General features: G+C 40.8%; 2 protein-coding genes across 13 annotated transcripts in view; one reads left to right on the top strand and one right to left on the bottom strand.

Moving 5' to 3' along the window:
* Positions 1-12,842, top strand: part of pitpnm3 (PITPNM family member 3) — a 432,302-nt gene extending 419,460 nt beyond the window's left edge. For all 8 annotated transcript variants that reach the window (XM_069910690.1, XM_069910695.1, XM_069910688.1 and 5 more), the window contains 4 exons: positions 171-320; positions 1,798-1,981; positions 3,914-4,042; positions 7,655-12,842. In XM_069910690.1, coding sequence (XP_069766791.1) covers positions 171-320; positions 1,798-1,981; positions 3,914-4,042; positions 7,655-7,960 — 769 coding nt within the window. In that variant the 3' untranslated portion in view covers positions 7,961-12,842. The remainder of the gene's footprint in view (positions 1-170; positions 321-1,797; positions 1,982-3,913; positions 4,043-7,654) is intronic.
* A 943-nt stretch (positions 12,843-13,785) lies between these two features.
* The window catches only part of LOC138749409 (protein PIMREG-like), a 77,862-nt gene continuing 68,653 nt past the window's right edge, over positions 13,786-22,994 (bottom strand). For 3 of the 5 annotated variants that reach the window (XM_069910696.1, XM_069910697.1, XM_069910698.1), the window contains one exon: positions 13,786-15,002. In XM_069910696.1, coding sequence (XP_069766797.1) covers positions 14,828-15,002 — 175 coding nt within the window. In that variant the 3' untranslated portion in view covers positions 13,786-14,827. Of the gene's footprint in view, positions 15,003-15,683; positions 15,728-16,424; positions 16,527-22,994 lie in introns of all 5 variants that reach the window. The other 2 variants (XR_011348616.1, XM_069910699.1) reach the window with 2 other exon arrangements.

Genomic DNA, 22,994 nt, shown 5'->3' with positions numbered 1-22,994 from the left:
ATTAAGAACATGGTCTGAGCAAAACACCGATGTAACTAACCTGCAGTGATGACTAATGTTATTGACTATTGTGTCGTGATTATCCAGTGGAATTGGAATGACCCAATCAGCACCAGTTTGATTGTTGGATGCCTTGGGATATTAATGTCTGACTTTGTAACTTTATCCAGGGGAGACCAGACTTCTGCAGAGAGCTACCTGACTGTGTTGCCAAAAGGGATGGAATGTGTGGTCTTCAGCATCGATGGCTCATTTGCTGCCAGTGTCTCCATCATGGGCAGTGACCCAAAGGTCAGGGCAGGAGCAGTGGATGTGGTCAGGTATTGTGTGCAACTGCTTTTACCTCCTTTGTGGGTGGAACTTGCCAAGGCATAGGTTTTGCATAAAAATTTGGTATCACCTGCAATATTTCTCCCACAAGCCATGATTCCTGCTGAGATTATGTTTTTTGCTGTTGGCTTTTGCTATTATTTGATTGATCTTACTGACTTTCAAAATATTTACCATTAGAATGCAATTGCAGTCTCTGGCATTCAGTGGCTTAGTGGGCAAGTTTCAGATGTTTCTTTGCTAAAATTAAAGGTTTGCAGGATGTTGAAATAGATAATAGAAATAAGAATAAATGAAAGAAATTTAAATGCCACAAATCATTAGGAACTCGAGCTCTTTTTATCGTATGGAAAGTGGAAGTGCTGTTTAATTAAAATTACCATATATGTCAGTGTATAAGATGGTATTGAATCTTAAAAGTGTCACCCCAAAACCAGGAGTCATCTTATACACCAAGTATAAAATCCGAACCTTAACAGTGAAATCTCAATGCTCCCCATGCCAAGTATAACATCCGAACCTGAACAGTGAAGTCTCAGCTCATGTGTGTGTGGGTGTTGCTTAGTAGTATGCTTTACAGCATAACTCCACTGGTCAGCAATAAGTGGCAAACTTGGGGTAGTCTTATACACCTGGTATAGCTCAAAACCTACATTTTAGGTGGAAATTTAAGGGGGTGCGTCTTACACACAAGTCATCTTATACTCTGGGATATATGGTAAATTGATTGTTTTAAATCTCCCTACTCAACAGCATCACTTTAGGGATGGCAGTAGGCTGGATAATCAATGCTGGCGACATCCATGAATGAAAGAATGCTAATCCTGAGCTGTTGACTTGCACATTCCAGATTTTCTACGATTCTCTTGTTTCCCATGGTCCTAAATTTGCATCTGTTATTCCCTGAGATTGTAGAATCAAGTAACTACATTTCAGAGTCTGAATCCAAAATTACATCTAGGTTTCTTCAATGAATTTGGAGCATCTCAAATACATAGCGGAGATATTTTGCATATTTTTAATTATGCAGTAAAAAAAAATCCATGTCAATTTGTAAAAATTGAAATGTCAATATCCTCAAGGATTTAAGTAACCTCTTGAGTGAATTGTTCCAAAAGTTATTGACCTGAGAGCCTTTACTAAGGTACTAAATCCTTAAAATTGTTCATTTAATAAACATTGAAAAAATACTTAAGAAGGAATTTTCAACTTGATGCACGAAGTTATACTGAGTTTGAGCATTAGGTAGAAGCGGTTACTAATGGTGTTGACTGTCATTGGAGTCTGCTTATACTACACACATTGCAATGGTCATCCACACATTCTTCTGCATGGTACCTTTTAACATTGTCAGTCTAAGGAATAAATAACAAATTAGTTCCAGTCACTGACAATCGCCACATGACTATGCTGTAATTTGCTCAGTGCTAAGACATTATATTAGTGGGAACTTTCTTTTTGTTCAAGACACTGGCAGGACTTGGGCTATCTCATCATTTACGTCACTGGACGTCCAGACATGCAGAAGCAGAGGGTGGTGTCCTGGCTGGGTCAACATAACTTCCCCCAGGGTATGATCACTTTCTCCGAAGGACTAGTCCATGATCCCTTGCGACAAAAGACAATCTTCTTACGCAACCTTGTGCAAGAGGTAAGCTTCAAGAAGATGCTGAGTTCTGTCAGGGAGATGAATATCAAACCACAAGGAATGCTTAGTTGTCACTCAGGTTAGGTTTATTAAAAGAAAACTGTGTACTTGTTTGCAATATCTGAGATGAAAAGTCATCTAATGGAAAAGTGAGGCCAAGTGTAATTTAGCTAAGAGCTTAGCCCATTTGACACAAAATGGTTTGTCTCAAATTGAGATTAAATTGATCATCTTCCTTAGGGTGTCATAAAAATGGCTGGCCAGAGGAAGAAAGGTTACAATAATGGAGGGGATACTGCTTTCCAATGAAGAAAATACTCAACTGGGTCAAAAAAAGAGAAGACGAATCCTCAATCAGTTGTCGGACATCATTCAGTGGTTGACAGAGGAAGACAGTGTTTGCAGATGCAGACGAGATAATGAAGAGGATTGACAAGGTCATGGTAGTAGATGTTGTCTACATGGATTTTAGCAAGACCTTTTTCAAGGTCCTTCATACTAGGGTTTTCTAGGATAGATCATATTGGATCCAGGGTGAGCTAACCAATTGGATTCAAAAGGGGAGTAAAAAGTTGGTACTGGAAGGTTGTTTTTCCGATTGGAGGCCTGTCAGTGGCACATCACAGGGATCAGAGCTGAGTTAATTCTTGTTTATTATCACTACTTGGATGAGAATAGTTAGTTAGTTGGTGGGACACTGATCAATGAAGGTTATTTAAGATTATAACAGAATATTATAACAACTTGGAAAAGAGATGGAAGAACAGGTGGAAGATGGAATTTAACTTAGACAAGTGCAAAGTGTTATATTTTGGGAAGTTAAACTAGGGTAAGATATGCTCGGTAAATGGCATGGCCTTGGACAGTGTTGTAGAATTGAGAGACCTATGGGTATGAGTACCTAATTTCCTGCAAGTGGTATTTGGTATTCTTGTTTTCATTGGTCACAAGATTGAGTACAAAAATTGGGACATCCTTTTACAGCTGTATAGACATTGGTTAGACTACACTTGGAGTATTGTGTGCAGTTCCAATCACCTAGCTATATAGGAAGGCTGTTAACTTTGCTGGGAAAGGTGCAGAGTGAGTATTAAGAAGGGCAGGATAGGCTGGAGCCTTGTTTTTCTGGAGCGCAGAAAAAGACCTTATAGAGGTATATAAAATGATAAAGGCCACAGATAAGGTGAATGGCCACAATCTTTTTCCCTTGGTAAATGGAGTCTAAGGGGCATAGTTTTAAGATGATAAGGGGAAGATTTAACTGGGATCTGATGAGCAGGTTTTTCACACAGAGGGTGGTCGGTATATGGAGCAAGCCGTCTGGAAAGGAGGGTGCAATTACAACATGGATAGTAAAGGTGCAGGGGTTCTCAACCTTTTTCTTCTCACTCACAGACCACTTTAAGTATTCCCTATGCCATAGGGGCTCTGTGATTAGTAAGGGATTGCTTAAGGAGGTATGTGGGTAGAAAGAAAATGTTTGGAAACCACTGTTTTAATCGTCCCTAATTGACTCGTTCTGTGACAGTTTCATAACTCCAAAGGAAATGGGCCAGTGACAATTTTTCTCAAGCAAAATATTTCAGTAACAATTGGGTCCAGAGCAGTGATTCTTAAACCTTTCCTTCCCACTCACATCCCACCTTAAGTAATCTTTACTAATCACAGATGCCATAGGGATTGCTTAAGGTGGAATGTGAGTTTGAAAATGACTGGTCGAAATAGATACAGCATCTCTGGATTTTGCACATGGTTTTTCATCTTAGCTCAAATTATATGTACTAGCAACATCTTAAATTCTCATGGTTTATATGGGAAATGAATCTTTACCAGACTTAAAGTTGGTCTAATTTTGCAAACTTTGCTTTTGTTGGTGCTTTTGTTGCCTTTAGCATTTTAATAGCCTTTAGCTTTCCTAATTTGATTTCATTGCAGTCCCACATCAAAATTTCTGCTGCATACGGATCAATGAAAGACATCTCAGTGTACAACGTGCTGGGTTTGTCTCCATCTCAAATCTACATTGTGGGACGTCCATCAAAAAAATATCAGAACCAATGCCAGGTAAATTGTGCTTCTTCAGTTCATGATAAAATGTGCAGTTAAGACGGTTGTTAGCTCAAAGACAAAGCCTCAAATGAACCACAGATGACCAATTAGAATGCCAAATAGCTTTGGGTTCCATGGGTCATGCCAACATTCTTTGCATTTTTCTATTATTTTCTACTCTATATTAAAAGTCCAAAAATCCGGTTGCCAGAAATCTGGAGCACCCTAGAATCCAGATTTCTTGTCAACTCTTGGTTGAAATCAGACCACACGAGAATCCGGAATTCTCGAAAACTCTCAGTGTGTGTTTTGCATGAGCACCACTGATGTACTGCACAAGAATCCAGAAATTCCAAACCGACCCAATCCCTGAGCAGTCCTCATTTTAGGACTTTTACTGTATATCTAATTTCTTCCTCATCTTGTTGTATTTATGTCTTGCTCTTACCTGAGCCTGTTCCCGTCATTCGCTTCAGCATGCCCAAAAGTTTCAGGAATTGTTAAACGTTTGCTGTTGAGTTCAGAAAAATAAACCTATTGCATGTGAGAAGTGGAAATTATTTGTGCAGTTTCCAAGGTTCAAGTTTTGAAAGGAATTCGCTGGGGACTTAAAACAAGGATTGCCTTGGATATTGAGAAGTGGCTAGATGAAAACCAACGCAGCTGCAGGAGCTAGGCGAGGGGATCAGTCGCTATGGCCTCTGGTGACGTGAGACACTGCACTTTGTTGACAGTGTCTTAAACAATGCCTTTCTGTTCTATCATTGCCCATTAGTATTCTCTGTTGGAAGGACCCAGGTTTAACAATATAGTTAGCCCCTCTCCGTCTGCGTCCATGTGTATGTGTGTGCATCTCTATGTCTTTGTATGTCTGTGTGTATATATGCTTGTGTGAGTGAGTACATGTTAATTTGCATACACCTTTACAGGTATGATTGGCAGAGTATAAGCATATAAGATAATATTTGATTCTTAAAAATGTTACCCCAAAATTAGTGGTCGTCCTATACGCCAAGTTTAAAATCCGAACCTTAACAGCGAAGTCCCAATGTTCCCCACTCTATATAGGCTTTAAATGGCCTGTTAAAGGAGCCAATGGTAGTTTATTTTAAAATATGCTAATAAAATTAAAACCTTTACTGGGTAATTTGCTTGTAAAATATTGTGACCGCATAACTGGTCAGCAGTAAGTGCCAGACTTGGTGTAGTCTTAAACAGCAAGTACAGCTCAAAACTTGCATTTGCAGTGGTAATTCTGGGAGTCATCTTATACGCCAACACATGTATGTGTTTATGAAAGGGAGAAAGAGAAATGGTGACCAACAGCAATACCCAAAATGCATTAGATGAAAGCCTGCAATTCAATGTCAGTTAAAATCAAGCTTACTTAAAAAATTTTGTCATTCACTTTTCTAAGCTGAACAACGAAGTTTAACATGTTTTTCTGCAATTCTTTTACATGCCCTATGGGTGACCGCAGTATTACTGGGTGCGGTATGAGCTAGTATTGAGACTGAAAATAGCAAAGGGAGTGGGTCACTTGAACACAGAGCATAAGGATCACAGATGCCTGGGTTGAACGGATGCTGGGTTAGAGTTTCTGTATTCTGCATGGTTAAAAGTACATCCACTTCTACCTGTTCTTCTCTGTGCTGTTCCATGACCATTCCCCACGCCAACGCACCCACTAAAGTTCGATTATGAAGTGTCCTTAAAGATGAAAAATGGATGCAGGTTATTAACTAATTGATGGTACCTGAGATTCCAGAGCAAGGCTCAAAGGCATTCCCAATGCATTACCATCTCATCTCCAGACCGACCAATGTCAACCGATTTTCCCATAACGTGCAATGATTTAACACTCACAGGATCTAAACAAATAGTTGAACACTTGCTGCGGATGGGCATACCTTGGCCGATAGCTAGACATTTGCTAGGGGGATAACTAGATTTTACCCTTTTGGGAGCCAGTTAGTTACCCAGGATGGGGTCCTGGAATTTACTTAGGGCAGGTCATTGCATTTCTTGAAGTCATGTCACTGTTGGTCACGGATGGGGACAGATGTTGACTCCTTTTGGGACACAGGGTTCTTGTGAGTTGGGGCTGGAAATTTCCTTGGCGAGGAACTGACTGATTTCCAGGGTGGAGACCAGCTGTTGATCAAAGTGGAACTGGCACTGCAGTAATGGAGATGTATCACAGGCTGTAATGTGGGAATATCTCGCCTGTGGCCAGATATTTTTAGAGTGAAGTTCACTATTCACTAGGGTGTATATTTTTAAAACTCTACAGTAAAAATCTCTGTTCCCAGACCTAGTTTCCTCAACTGCCTGGGGAGAGGGTGGTGGGGAAGATTGGGAGGGTCCAACGAAGTTGTGGTGAGTGTAGTGTCATGGTGGGGGGTGGAGAGAGAGAGACTGGGAGATTGGTGGCCTCCTTCCTTCGTCTTGCCTAGAAGCAATCCAATGAAGGATTTTCTCCCTGAAGCCTTACTCGTTGAGCTTCAAGGGCACGCAAGTGTTGATTGCATATCCCTTGTCACCAGTAAAGCCCAGAAGTCGGAGAACGTGGTGACAATTCCTGAAATTCCACCAGTTCTTTGAATTAAACTGCTGCTCATTTTAAGCAATAGAATTGCCTGTAGATGTGCCTTGTGTGTTCTGTGGTGAATGACAAGCTCTTTATCTGGTTATGAGCCTCCTCTAGTGCTGAATCATTAGTAATGCACCTTTATATTTTTAGTTCTATACAAGAAGCTCAGATAAAGCAGAAGTAATGGATCAGCCATGATGTTGACGGCCTCGACAGCCACACAGCCTTTGGTCCAAACCATCAGGAACCCCTAGCACCCTCAATATCCTCTTGCATCCTGGTTCCAATACCTGGTGCCCCTTCAGCCAGTCTCCAGCAGTCCGCAGCCTGCCTCAAATCACCAACAGCTCACCATCCATGTGTCCTTCAGTTTCGGAGCCCCCTGCTGCTCTGCCGCTGTGGTCACCGACCCATGGGTCACCTCCTTCTCAAACGCTGCATGGTATTCCCATTTTCCGGAGCCAGCCCTCTGCTTCCCCAGAATCTGCTACCTCTCGTGGTCACTCCAATGCACAGGTGCCACCATCTTGGGCCCAGACCTTAAGGTCGTGGGGTTTTAATTAAAGTACTCTCGGCATCTTTAACAGGGTGTTTAAAGTCTGTACAGAATCGACCATGGGGACGCACTGTGTCTCTGCTCCCCACACGTCCGCACCAGCGACAATGCTGCCGGTACACCGGCTCTGCCATTTAAAAAAAATCCTAGAGCCATTGCAGCACTTTAATCCACTGTCCATCAAGACCACGTACACTTATCCTTAAATTGTAATCAGTTCGTACCAGATTCTGTCACTCACCTACACATTTATTATGGCAAAATATCACCCAACCTGTACAATTTTGGGAATTCAGACGAAACTCAGGCCCCAGGGTGAATGTGGAAATCCCACAGGAGGTAGCACCAGAGGTCAGGATTGAACCTGTCACTGGAGTTGGAAGGTAGCAGCTCCACCTGCTGCACCCCTGTCCTCGGTGGGAGTTTGTAAGGTGACTGACTCAATGGTGTGTAGTAAATGCTGCCTTTCTCCCCGCAGTTTCTCTCCGAAGGTTACGCTGCTCACTTGGCCCAGCTGGAGTTCAGCCACCACTCCCGCCCAAAGAAGAGTAACTCTCGAATGATTCTGCGGAAGGGGAGCTTCGGACTTACCGCTCAGCCAGACTTCCTGCGAAAAAGGAACCATTTGCGGAGGACTATGTCAGTGCAGCAACCTGACCCACCGTCCTGCAATCCCAAGCCTGAGCGAGCACAGAGTCAACCCGAGTCTGACAAGGTTGAAAGACATCCCCACAGCATAGCCTGGGCACGCAGTGGAGGCTCCAAGTCCGAGCCAAGCGTGTGAGCGATGTACCATAGGCAGCAGAGTTCCAGGCTTCATCCAGAGTCTGAGGTCACGCTGGGAGAGGTAATGGGGAGCTGTGGTGCCCATTGAACGGAGTGCTGGACTGAAATTTCCTCTTCTGTCCAATCAATGGTAGGGTTGCACTGGGAAGCGGTTCCATTCCTACAAGTGATCTGGCACTGAGCCTGGTGAATCTTTACAGATCAGTCACTTAGATGGGTTCCTTGGGATCTTTTCAGTCCTGAAGGTAATGGAAGGAAAGCACTGTGTGGGATGATCTTTCCCTCCAGCTGTCACAGAAAATAAATCATGGGGATCTGTCCCACAATTTTGCAATGTGAGGTTTCCCACCAGGAGCACACATCCACAAACTCAATGAAATATTTCACAAATGACCATGGCCTTTTGACATTGTCTGAGCAACATTTCAGTCACAATTTCAACACTAGCAAGTTATTAGTTGCAAGATGACTGCAATTCTCTGTTGCCATTATAATACCCTTGGCTCGTTTGTGTATATTTTTTAAAATCTTTGTAAGAAGCTGAGATGTAGAGTAACATAATGGAAGGATTTACTGACAAGGAATTAATGTTTCTCAGTTCTCTCACAAGTGCTTGGGATGGTTGCACTCTGAACCATTGGCCTTGGTGGCAGGTACAATGTCAATGTGTGTTTTTCTGCAGGGAGGGAATCCCTGTCTCTGTTCACATTAATTGCCAAATTGTTGGAGAGGTGAAATTATTGGTGTCTTCTCAGAATATTATTTCACTTCCTCAAAGGATCAAGCAACGCTTGGCGATAAAAATCAACATGGCAAATAAAAATGATTCACTTATTTTCCAGACAGTGACATAGTTTAGAAAGGTTATCAATGTTGTGTTGCAGAAACCATGAAGCCAGGCTGTTTGAACATTCTCGGAATCCACTGTAAGAGGTTTAGCACCATGTTCTGGATAGTTTTGGATTGATTCAACTGTTACATAGATTCTATTACAGCGCCAGCTACCTGGATTCGAATTTGGCACTGTCTGTAAGGAGTCTGAATGTTCTTCCTGTGTCCGGGTGGGTTACCTCGTTAATTTGGGTGCATAGGACAGAAAGACCTGCTATACATCTAAAAATACTTAATTAGTTCTTCTAATCGATTAGGATGAATTCACATGGAGGCAAATTTCCTCATAAGGAACATTGAGACTTGCCTTTCTATAGGGCACTTTGCACATCCCTATCAGGATGTTATGAAGCACTTTTAAAATATGATTGCCGGTTTGTTGGATGAGGGATGACTGTTATTTGCACTAGTGAGTATAGACTTGTTCGGGTAGAAACCCTGCAGGGTACTCCTGCTCTCCCATTTCACGTTTAGCAACTTTGGTGAGCAGTTTACACCATCGTGTGGCTCTGCAGAAAAATCGGCTGCAGCCAGGATGTAATGAGGGCCTTGTGTTCTTCATGTAGGCACAAACCAGATTTTCCAGTGACGGCGGTGCCTCAGGTGGGATTGCATACATATTATTTTTGGCAGAAGGTGCAAAGAATTTAGCCTTGTTTCTTACATTTCATAGTTGGCTCTGGCACAGATAAAAATGGAGATGGTTGTGCCACCTCCTCCTTTTGCCTGACTATCTGGCAACTTATAACGTGGTGGTCATCTCGCCGATGTACCCATGGACCATCCTAGGACATTCTGCTTGCAGGTAGTCAGTTGTTTAGTTCCTCCTCTTTGTCTTTACAATTTCCTGCATTCCTAAAAAACCAGAATTCATCATGTGACCTGATCTTGATGGAGGAGTGAAGGATGTTCAACGTAACGAGGTTACAGATGGTGATGGTGGATGTTTATTGTTGTTATTTCACAGCTGCCCATTGATGTCTCATGTTTGAATGATCAGATCTGTTAGTCCTCAACACAAAGGAGGGTAAAAACAATTTGCTGGAGGAACTCAGCAACATTTCAGGCCCAAACCCTTCACCGACACTAGAAGGGTTCTGACGAAGCTTTAACCACTGTTTCTCCTCTGGAGACTACTCAGCCTGATGAATTTTGCTCCAGATTCCAGTGCCCCAAGCTAGTTATTGTGGGGTGCATATTCATCTGAAGGACTGTGAAATGGTCACTCCTAACACTTGTACTGATTCATCTGGAATCAGAGTTGCTAAATGTGCACACTGACACTGTGGTCTCATCAGTCAATGATGCCCATGGCTTCTCTAATCTTCCTTGGTTCACCCGTGAGCATGGCTGACACTTGTGTTCCATCAGAATCCCACAAATGAAAGTGCCTTTCCTTTCCAGTCAAAAATCCTCTGAAAAGCAAGTCATTCTCAAAGGTAATTTTCTGCCTTTCATCCCGGTCTTTTCTATCTCGGCTTTCTAGTGCGAAAAGTTCATTATGGTTTGATTGAGCAAATTTACTCAACTGCCTCAGATTCTTCATCCTGCTCTTGGTCCAAACAGGATCGTTCAGAAATATTTCTATTCAAACCTGCATTACTGTGATCTGGACTCTTTCCTACCAGCATTTGAAAGGGTTGAACCGCTCACCTGATGTAGTTGGCAATAGACCAGGAATGGCGAACCTTTTAATTTTAAATTTAGACATACAGCACAGTCACAGGCCATTTTGGTCCACAAGTCCGTACTGGGGGTGTAGGTTAATTGGCTGGTATGGACTTGTGGGCTGAAATGACCTGCTACCATTGCAGTATGTCTAAATTTAAAATTAAAAGTTTGGCATCTTGAGCAATGGTTGTTCCTTTCATACTACGATCTCACTTTGTGACAGTACACTCAATCTCAACAGCATGTTATTGTCTGCTTGTCTAATGTTGATATAGATGTCCCAAGTTTTTCACTGCTCAAAAGTAGCAAGTCTGAGATAATCCCTTTAATTAAACTTCCATATGCTAAACCCACATGGCCCAGTTTTGTTAATTCTCAATCGCCCACTCACAATAAAGTCAGTAGGTATTGAACTTCTAATAAAAACTCTGGAGACCAAGATCCTTCACTACCTCCGTAGGAATGACATTAATTTCCATACTCACCTCATGCTGATCGCCATGGTTCATTGCAGCCTCAGAGCTTCCTCACAGGGAATTTGATTGGCCACTTGTGTTTTCCTCAGCACCACACCAACAGAAAGGTGAACTCCAATTTCTGGGCATGGCTGTTTAAAAATATTCATCAAAATAACTTCCAATATTCCTTGCTTACAAATTGTGTTTTGCTCTTGGTCAATATGCAATAGAGAAAAAAAAACATGGAATTCAACACAACCCATGTGGCTGCTGCTTTGTGATGTCTGATAAACCCTTACTGAAAACAATTACATTCCCAACGACCTCCACTGCCCCTATTAACACAAATGTACCAAATCCCCCTACAGCCAGTGTTTCAAACCATGCCCTCTTTAGCCCAAATTTCAGAGCAGACCTTCAACCTGCCTTTCTTTTTTCTCAAAGGATTCTCCTTGAGGCTTTCCACCTTCCCTCATGGTTTCATTTCTATTTTGAAAGTTTCCTCTGGCATTTCCTACAACACAAGCTACTCAAGGGGGTTGAAACATGAAAGTCTCAAATGCTGTGACAATCACAAGCTACTCAAAGCCAAGGAGTGAGGTCATCATGGGGTGGGGGGAATTATACTATAATCCATCTTCCCAATGCAATCCTTTGCACTGGGAACTTTAGCTGAAATTATAGACTCATGTTATCATTCCTTGTGGGTTTCAAATAGATGAGCTTTAAATATCAAGCGTGTACTCCCATGGTCATTTATTGACAGACAATTTATTCCACCCAATTCCTGTAATAATGCTGTGTCTTACTCTTTTAAAAAAAAATGGCCAAGTTTCTTGATCCAGCACTAACATGGGTTTAATCTGGTAGTTCCATCACCCATCTGAAGGACCTGTTCCCACGAAAGTGAACAGCAATGTCAGTGACCAATTAGCTCATGGCAGCAGTTCTACGCACATATCGCCTCATCAATGGAGTGATTGTCACCATTGGTGAAGGAGCGACTTCCTCTCATCTATGGCCTCAAGATTAAAAACTTTAGATGCGGGGAGAAGGATTGGATTTTTAATCAGCCATGCAAACTGCAGAAGCAGTCGGCTACCTAGGGCAACAAGATCCTGCATTTATCCCACCATTCAAAGCAGTTTGCTTAGGATTTTATATTATCCAACATCAGAGCCCCAGGCCTGTGAGCATGGAATATAACAGGGCAATGCCAGGAGAATTGTGACTGTTTCCCAAACTAAAAGATACTGGGGGAGCTTACCTGTGGACAGGGAGAAACCTAGCCAAAAGCCAGACTTACTTACCTTGACGTAGCCGTGACCAACCACACAAGTTAATGGGGTTAAGCAGGATATTGATAAAACTGCAGAAGGTGGAGATAATAAAACTGCTTAACAGTGAACAACTTTTACACATCTAAATATTAGTAGCATGGAGCATATCCTTCTGTAGAACCGTGTTTCTGAGCTGATTGCAATGGTAAAGTTGTTCACAAATGTTAGAGATAATTGTGTTTTAATATATTAAGTCTTCAGTGTTTCATATTGTTATATAATCTGCTTGACCAAAGTATATCATCTCTTGTTGTCATGAAGTGTAATGTGTTGAGTATTTAATAACATATTTTTGTAAAAAAATAGGTGTAAAACTATGGTTTAGCTTGTGCTCCTTTGTGATAATGACAGATACTGCTGTACTTTGTGTATAAGTTGATCGAGATTTTTATGTGTACAGTTTTGCATTGCTAATTAAGATGAAAAGCTGGCTGCATAAGGACTGTGCAGATTCTAAGGGTTTTATTTGTTTAAATTATTTGGAATATTTATTAAAGTTATAATGTGGTTTTGTAGAGAAGTATTAATGGAATATGAGCTTCCTTACTCCACTCAAAATAAAAAAAAACACAAATTGGAATTACAGTGAGAAGGTAGAGAGGAAATGATCAGAAATCCCCAAAATTAGAATCCAATTTCTAACCAGAATAGCCCAGTTCAAATAAAAATGCAATTGGTGCAAGTGTATTTGAAACAAGTCATTTCCCCCCCCACCTCGGGTAGAAATGTGAACTTTGCACTGGCCAGAAGCTAGCTCTTGCTCCATAGACATTGACTAAATGTGAAACAGTAATTGTTGCTAATTATACCACTGTGTGGTACAATAGAATGATTCAAAGCACAAATCATTAGGTTTCTCAGTCTGATTGTGGTGACCTTTGCAGATTTTTTTTTAAAAAAAGAACTATCTATTAAATCAGTTTCTTTGGGAGAAGTTCAGACAATTCTTAAGAGCAAGAAAGTTCAAACAAATCAGGGGGAAAAAGTTCTTTCTTTGTTCCAGCTGATAAATATTTAATTTGCAATTTGTTTCAAAAGGACTATACTTTCAAATAAAATACTGTTTATAAAAGTGAGCTCAATTAACTCACCATTGCAGAGAAACTCTATTGCATTATAACGATTCAATTCTTGGAGGAGAGTTTAAAGTATGACATCAGGGGCAGGAGAGCTTCAAAAGCAATGAAAGGCCAGCGTGTCCTCCTGTGCAGAAGGGACAGCACATTTCTCTTACAACATACCCAAGCTGTTAACGTTCTGTACAGTAACCCAAAATACTAAAAAATACTGGAATTCACCGAGTGAATTGGAACATTTGTTTAAATGTTTCTGTAAATCCTTTCAAAGACTAAAAACTTGGAGTTGTTTCAAATCTAAAACTATTTAACTTAATTAAGTGAACCACTACAATCCAAAGCATCCATTTAGAAATGGTGGAAATTATCTGCAAATTTGTTATATGGTTATAAAAAAAAACTTTTTATTGGTATCCTTGGTAAAGATATATAGCTGAAAGCAACACGTTTCTGAAGATGTCAAGCCATCTTCAGAACTCTACTATTTATATAGTTCTTGATAATGAAGGAGTACATGAAAATTAATCTGATACTCAAGAACCTTCATTTCAAAGTGACATCATATAATAAAGAGGCAATCACAAACTAACTTGCATCATATATTATAGGTCGAGTACCCGTATCTGAATTTATTTTTAGGCACAGACATGATATCACAAGTTGAAAAAAATTTACCACCTGACATTCATATGGTGCTCTGATGCCCTGTTGGTGCCAGTTTGCTAACAGAGCTCTGTGCTACAAAACAAAATCTTTCCTTCTAGCCAGGAAGATGCCAACGTCTTCAGCATTGGTTGCAGCTGGAGTTGGTGACAGCTATTCCATTCTCAACGTTGGGTCCAGCGCCGTCCACATGGAAAGTTACCTCGGGCAGGGACAAAAGACATTGTTAATGAGATAGATGACACTGGAGGAAACACTTGAAAAAGCCATCGAGGAGAATTTCAAGCACTTGGCGCTGCATTTATCTTCTTTTGTGAGCAGAGATCAAGTATTTTTTGGGTAAGTACTAAACAATATTTCATATGAATTTTCCACTTGTGGCATCATGTCAGAGGTCAAAAAGCCTGCCATTGTTTAATCATTGATACAGGTATTCTGCTGTGCTGCTTGGTTCCATTGTTTCGAAAACTGAAAAAGTCTGGTCTCAAGCGTTTCAGATACGGGGTACTATACTTGAAGGAAAGATTAGTCTTAGCTCGCTAGCACAAAGCTATCAGCACAGGCTCCACTTAGGAAAAAAAAAATTAGTTTGAAGTGATATTAGAAAGCAGAAGTAATATTTTTTGCAAAGATGGATACAAGAGGAAAATTTGTGCAACTCATAATACTGTATTTATGGCTTGAACAGAAGAGGTGTAGGCAGTAGAGAGAGAGAGAGAGTTTTTCTTTTTGGATATATCTGGGCAGAATTCCAAAGTGGAAGTAATCAGGGATGTTTGGCACTCAGTTCTCTTTTCCACCCTGCAATGCTTGCCCAATTGCTGAGATTCGAACAGAGCCTTGTTCTTCTCCTGACAGATGAAGACAATTTCTTAGCCCGAGTCTTTGACGTCAGCAGGTTTTCTGACATGATGTGATGGTAATTTTTAATGGCTCGTGCTCTGCAAACAGAGGGAAGAAATTCACAGGTATTATGGTACAGTCTTGGAGGTCTTTTAGCATGTTTAAATAGTATAGTAGTCATATATCAAGGTGAAACATGCGCCATGTGCCATTAGCAACCTGTGTAATTGGGTAACAATTATTAGTTTTGCGAGCATTTAAAAATTCATGCACACGTTGCAAAGCACAAAAATGGTTAACACTGAAGTCCGCAAGCAGATTGCAGCTTAAAAGAAATTACTAAGCATTGGCCTGGGCTAGCTACAGAACTGGTGGCCACACTGAGATGCAAATTAATACAATTGATCGTACAAGTTTGCATTTCTTTTTGGAAGTGATAATTTTGTTGAGCCAGGTTGCCATAATTTTATCACGGGAGCAAGAAGGACAAGGATGACCTTTTCTCACACAACGGGGCAGAAATGACAAGCAATTGCCTCAAGGAATCAAGAAATTCAAACTGCAAGTGGGATAATGAATTAGCAAGGGAGAGTTTTCTGTTCACCACATTAGGATTAAAATGAAGGTGGGATGGAACCCGTGACCATTTTGAAATTCAAATTCTATGACACAATTAGTCCAGGTCACCCCATGATATCGCCATCTTGCACTGAGCGCCCTGTCAAGGCCATCTAGTATCTTAGTCATTGCCATTTTGAGTAATACCATCCAAACGTTACCTCTCTTCCATTTTCTTCAGTCATCAATTAGGGAAAAAATTACACTGATAATGAATAAAAGAAATAAATGAATTAGCAGTGCATGTTCAAATTCACCAAGGCAATTATGTTGTATCCACCAAACAAGATCTCATGGTCTAGTTTCCAAATAGAACATTACAGCACAGAAACAAGCCTCTTTGGCCCTTCTAATCTATCCCAAACATTTTTTTTTTGCTTAGTCCCTCTGACCTGCATCCAATCCATAGCCCTCCGTACCTCTCTCATCCATGTACCTGACCAAATTCCTCTTAAAATATTAAAATTGAGCCTGCATTCACCAACTCAGCTGGAAGTTCATTCCATGCTCTCACCACTCTCTTAAGAAGTTCCCCTAAACTTTTTCCCTTTCACCCTTACCCCATGACCTCTGGTTTGTATCTCACCTATCCTCAATGAAAAAAGCCTTATCTACATTTACTCTGTCTGTCCCCCTCATAATTTTAAATACCTCTATCAAATCTCCCCTCATTCTTCTATGCTCCAGGAAATAAAGTCCTAACCTGTTTAACCTTTCCCTGCAACTTAATTCCTGGTCCAGGCAACATCCTAGTAAATCTCTGAACTCTATCTTATTGATTTATTTCCTGTAGCTTTTACAGACTTGCTTCCTTTTTTAAAAAAAAGGAATGGAACATCATGTAGCATTATTAATTAAACAATCTAAGGATCTTGCTTTTCATTCAAGTTCATCACACGTACCTTAAAATGTCAGGTCCCCCATCTCTGGAGGATATGTCAAATCAAATGGCCCAGAGTCATGAGAAACTACAAGACTGGAAACACTTTAAACAAAAAAATCCACTAAAAGCAATAAAGGAAGGACAGATTATTACAATCAACTAACATGGAATATAAATACTTGTATACACAATGGCAACTAGTGTCTGAAGTAAATGTTGGACCCTTAGAAATGAGAAAGGCAAATTAATAATATTTTGTGCAAGTCTTCCTTGTGGAACTGATAAAATGCCAAAAATTGATGAGAGGGAGGCAAAGACCTCAAAAATAATCACAAAAGAGGAAGTGCTGGATGAATTAGCAGGTCTAAAGCTAGACAAGTCCCCAGGTCCTGATGGCATATATCCAAGGGTTCTGAAAGAAATGGTCATTGCAGATGCATTTATGATAATTTTTCCACATTCTCTGGACTCTTGAGGAGGTCCTGGTGCATTGGAAGATAATAAATTAACACCACTGTTTATAGGCCAGTTAGCTTGACGTCTATAGTCAGGAAAATGCTTGAAGCCATCTTGAAGGAAGAAATTCCTCCATCAGACAGATGGATTCAGGAAGGAGAGTTCATGTTATAACTAATTTGCTGGAGTTGTTAAAGTACAGTAAAACCCCTGGTATCTGCAATTCAAGCAACTGGCAGCAATAAAGGAAAATAAATTTTAAAAAAAGGATAAAATAATTGGTAAAATACACAAGTTTAAAATTGTAAAATTAAATGTCCTTGAAGTAAAACATAAACCTTTGGTGAAGATGGGAGCAAATACTCAGCCTTGGTCGTGCTTTGCTCTTAGCAACTGTTTGAATACAGTTGTGTGAAGCAGCAATGGCATCGCCCAGGATAAAGAACTGGTTGATGCCGCTTGCCAATGGGGTGACTCTCCTAAAGTGTCTCATTATCCCTGCTTAGTAAGAATTGCCCCAGTAAGAGGCTTTAACTGTAAACTTGAGGGGGGGTTAATTATCTATAGTGTTATTGTTCAATTTTTGGGTGGTTCCGTGGAGGAGGAGGAGGAACCTGCAGACGCAGCAATGGTTAAATGTTTTCAAAGAATGTGACTGAAAATAAAGTAAAATGCTTTAAGGCTTTTATATATATATATATATATATATATATATATACACACACACACATACAAATGGCATTTGTTACGTGTAAGTACAGTCTTTTAAATTGTTTATTCTTAATGCAGATGTACAAGTTAGGCATTATAAGAATAAGTCTCAAACAACTGTAAAATTCACTTATCCATCTACCAATTCCCATAGGTGCTGGATACCTGGGGTTTTACAGTATATAATGGAGTTCTTAAAGAGGGGAACATGTGGTAGACAAAGATTTTCAGAAGGTGCTTGATAAAGTGCCAAACAAAAGACTTCTACACAGGATGCACAGAGTTAACAGACCAAGTGACATACTCCTGCTTCTAATGTTCAAACACTAGGAGCAGACCTACATTTCATTACCCCCTGACTAAACTGCCAGTAATCATGATGGATGTATCAGAATGGACAGTATTCACAATCAGGAACCAAGTTAAAGGGGGCAATGGGCTGATAAAGATTATGAAAGTATTTAAATTGGGTCAGTTTGGATGATGGGGGGGGGGGAAAGATGCATTTCCAGAACTGCATAGGATAAAAGTCACAGGACAATCAAAAGGCATGACTTGGCAACAAGGATCAAGATAACTCTTCTCGTGGACACCTAAATATCTAGGCAAAACAAGCTTTCAAAGTGACCAAATGGCATAATGGCACTCCATCCAGAGTGGTAGCTGGGGATATAAAAAGTAAAACAGCCTATCAAAACAAGTCTAGATTAAGATGTTAAACAGTCAGTAGATACACAAAAAGAATAAGCAGTTATGTTGGAAAAGTGTTCTTGCAGAGCACAAATGTCTTGCACTGAAGGGCTCCTTTGTGTATTATCCATTCCATCTGTGGAATGTGAGTGACTATGCTTTCTCTATCCTTCTGGACAGATAGGAGAACATACAGGAGAAGTGACACAGAACTGGGGTGCCACTCTCCTTGTCTTACCCACTGACTCCCTTGCTCAATATGGGCCGCTTCCAACATGCAAGTGGTACCTGGCAGCAGCTCATTGTGGGATAAATGACCGTCTTTCCTACCCATAATCCCCCACGTAGCTGGAACCAGTGCTAGCCAGAGAAACAAAGAGCCATTCCAGCTGTGCGGGGGATTATGGCCATTTTGCTATTGATCCCACATGGAGCAGCTGGTGCCGACAAATAGCCCCAAAGTCGAAAGCGGCCTAGTGAGGTGCCAGAGGCCGGGCTGACATAACCTGCGCTGGCTGCCCAATTACTGCCCCTTTGGCCACCCGCAGATTTTCCAATTAATACCTCATTGATCTCCCTGCAGCCTGCCCAGAGTTCCGATCCCCAAACAAACATCTGACAGACTTCCATCACCAGAATGTGAGCCCCCAGTGATCAGGAGGAGGGAATGGTTAAAGACAGATTGGTATCTTGCAACCCATGTGTGGTGGTGGTGAGGGGCACTTAAAATGGAAACTATGTTGGGCAGCAGCGGTACAGTAAGTGTGTGGCGGTTTTTGTGCATTTTATTTTAGAAAGGTGCCGATGTCAGTGGCAGTCCTAGAGCGCCACTTGACTCAGATACACCACTGGTAATAAACTACAGCTACTGGGCATGTTCTCAGAACACATCACAGAAATTTGTTTCTGTAATTAAAATGGATGTGTTAAGAGCCCAGAGGACCCCAAAACCCAGCAGCAATAGATATTCACCAAGTCAAGTGGTTACTTTAACATGAAAATAGAATCAAACTTTAACTTATCTCTATTGACTTACTTAACCTAACGTAACCCCCTTCTAATTCTAAGTGCACATGTATGTAATGTGTGTGCAAGTTCAGAAAAGTTCTTCGGTTCACAGTCCGATCTTACTTCTCATTCCTCCAAGTTCACTGGTTGCAGGCAATTCTTATACTGTGCACAGAATTCAAAATTTATAAAGTTCACCAGGCTTTGATGCTTGAAAGGTAAATGGTTACCACTCAGGAAGGTTCTTGTCATTGTTCAGAGAGAGATTTATTGTTCCTTTTTAAATCAGCCACTTCAGGATTCTCCAGATGATAACCTCTTTCTTTCAGGTCACCACAGAGTTCCTTTCGGTTTCTCTTATTCCAAGTGAAACATTAGAGAGCCAGTCCTTTCCTCTTGCATGGACCACAAGGGCTTTAACCAGGCCATCTTATAACTGGGCTTGTCCTATTCCAGTCCCAGCTACTTCTGCTAGCTGTAACACTGTACAAGTGATCTCTGTCTCTCTGAGAGAAAACCTGTTTGACTCTCTCAGCTTGAAAAACTATACGACCCTCTCAGAACAGCAAGTTCTCTTCCAGACAGCAGTGGCTCCAACATGCTCTTTCATCTGTTGCCTTTTGTAAACAACAACCCATTAGTGAAGTCTCTTGAGCACTCTTCAAAGCTCTTACAAAAGATGTGAAGCCGATATGTCTACCATGGGGCAGACCTCCAGTATTTTAAATAAGATCTGTTTTAAAGTGTTTGCATGTGACCTACTCTAACAAACCTTTCCCAATTTATCTCCCAAAAACATATCTATATATCTATCTATCTATAAACTTGTCACAGATGTAAATAGGCAATCAAATTAATTACGAGAAGACTGAGACTGCAACCATAATCTATCTCCTACAGGAGCTCCAATTTTCTTTTCCACTTTGGAGTTTTCAAGGACAATTATGGAAATACCAAGATTACACTAATTGTCTGATGACATGAACAAAAGGACACATCAATAACCAAGATGTTAGCCAACTTGCAACAGGATACAACACAAGCAGAAATACTTTGACTGACCTTTGTTAATCAGCTCTATTCCTGGCTCAACTGTTGAATATTTCACAACTATTCCAGGCATAGTTCCAAGATAATGTAATCTGTAGCCCCTTTTCCTCTGGTATCCCAATTAATTGGCTATGCAGTGTCTCGGGATAGGAAGCCCTTTGTGCCGTTTCAACTGGACTGCCCTTAACTGGGACACCAATTGCTTTTTTCACTGAACACACTCATCCCCAGGGAATCGGAATATTCTACCTTCAACTGGAATGGGTGACTTTCTGCTGTCCCTTTCCCACTGGATTTATCAGCAAACGCTGGTGATACGAGTAGGAGTAGAGGCGGTTAATTCCTGGCATGAAATGACGTCATTTGACGCCGGTGTCCAGACAGGGTTCCCAGTAAATTGCTGGGGCAGGGTGCCAGTGGAAGAGGGGCTTGTGTCTGCATTTAGTTACATTTAGTTACTTCGCTGCACAGGCTTATAGTCAGCTCGTGATCTGCTTCAAACTGCTATTTGATTTCTCCAAGGCTTCAATAATCATCATTTAATAGTTTTTGAACTCGGCTGTGTCGTGCACAAATTCCCCCGATGGACCATTTCCTGTTGAAAATTGATAAAAGAGGCGGAGGAGGAGTTTTCACCATGTGTTTTCATTAAAAATTCCCCAAAAACATTTCCTGTTGAGGCTTCTTCCAAGGGCCACCGTTCAACTTGAAAAATGCATCTTAACGCTCACCACAAAATGCTCACCTGGATATCCCTCCCCAATGCTGTCAATTTAAAAAGGGAAACCTTTAAACAGTTATAATATCCATACACATTCCAACCTCATTTTCAAATATAATCCAAGGCAAACAGAATCAGTAGTATTCAACATTCAAATCAAATGCAAGTAGAAAGGCTCCATAGAGAAAGGGATTAATATGCACGAGTGAATGACAAGAAACAAGGAAAATCCAACCCCTGCACTATCTACCATTTTCTCTTGCCCTTCCATCCCAATGAAAAGAATTTTCCAATGAAACCATTGGCAATAAAGAGAAGTTTTCACCATGTGTTTTCATAAAAATCCCCAATAATTGTTCCTGTTGAGGCTTCCCCCCCCCCCCCGCAAGAACACTAACTTGAAAAGTTCATCATTTAAAACTTTCACTACCAGAAGGATCAATATGTAGTTCCTTCCATTTATCACAATGGTCACTGGCTGCCTTTTCCAATGCGTCAGTTTGCTGACAATGCCGACTGCCTAACTGATGCATGATAAACTGATTTCCTACTCTGCAGTCCATGCAAATTCAAAAAGTCTATTGCTTATTTTCTCCCATATTTTATTTTGAATACAAGAAATTACTACACAAAATATTAAACTCAGGTAATGGGAGCTTGCTCTATACTTTGAATATCTATGGTTTCATGATCAAACAGTTCACAACTCAAAAGCTAATAGATCAAAAATAAGTCAGATTTTCAATTACAACCAGAAGAAAAAGAAACAAGGCAACAAATCGAAAGCATGAACCATTACTGAACAAAGAAAGATCTGGTTCAACGAACTAAAGATAAAAATACAGAATCTCACTATGTCAGCTGTGGTAATGTACAAAGCAATTAAATACACTTTAAAAATAGACACACCAGCCAACAACCACAGAACTAGCTGTTATATTTTAAAAAAACATTTCACCAGTGAACTTCTGGGAAAGTAATGAGTCATCCTTATCTAGTTTATCCAATATTCAAATACAAGCCTATTGTCACGGACAGCCATCAACTTGGGGGCAAATGAGAATAATAAACAATGCTAATTTTCCAATGCACATTTACGTCATGAAAGAATACAAAGAAAATTAAAACCCAAACCACACTTTCTAGTACTTGAGTGAAACCTGAAAGTCTGCAGGTATGGTGATTGTAGTTAAAAACAGAAATGCTGGAGGAGCTCCGCTGGTCATGCAGTATCCATAGGAGGTAAAGATACATTAGTGATGCTGTGGGCCTGAGCCCTTCTTCAAGGTAAGGGTAAAAAGCAATTCTCAACTTTCCTCTCTCCTGCCCTCTTATATGCAATTAACATATTTTGTCCATTTGTCTGTTCTCCGAACCCCCTTGCCCCCCCCCCCTCCCATTTAATACAGGGGTCTGTCTGTTTTTTTTCTTGTTCCTTGAGGAATTTCTGTTTTTATTTTCAAGTACTTGCTGGGAGGGCTGCCCTCAGACAAAGATTAATGAGGGCGAGACTGTGGAAATAGGCCCTCAGCCCAACGTGTTCACACTGACCAAAACAGCCCATCCACATGAGTCAACCTGCCTCATTTGGCTCAGTCTAAACTCATCTTATCCAAGTATCCATCCAATTTTTAATTAAACATTGCAAGAGTACCTGCCTCAACCACCTCCTTCGGCAGCCCTTTCCATACACCCACATCCTCTGTGGGGGAAAAAAAATTATCCCTCAGGTTTTTGTTAAATCACTCTCCCCTCACCTTAAACCTATGTCCTCTGGTTACAAACTCCTCTCCTCGAGACAAAAAGAACTCTCTGCATTAACCCAATCTAGTCCTCTCACAACTGTGTGAGAGTAACAAGGGGAATGAAAATGATTGGCAACTGAGCCCTTCTTCAAGGTAGGTGTTAAATGCAATTCTCAACTTTCCTCTCTCCTGCCCTCTTATATGCAAT

The sequence above is a fragment of the Narcine bancroftii genome, chromosome 14 (genome assembly GCF_036971445.1).
Source record: "Narcine bancroftii isolate sNarBan1 chromosome 14, sNarBan1.hap1, whole genome shotgun sequence".
Classification (NCBI taxonomy): Eukaryota; Metazoa; Chordata; class Chondrichthyes; order Torpediniformes; family Narcinidae; genus Narcine; species Narcine bancroftii.
This window is presented reverse-complemented; position numbering and strand designations above follow the sequence as displayed.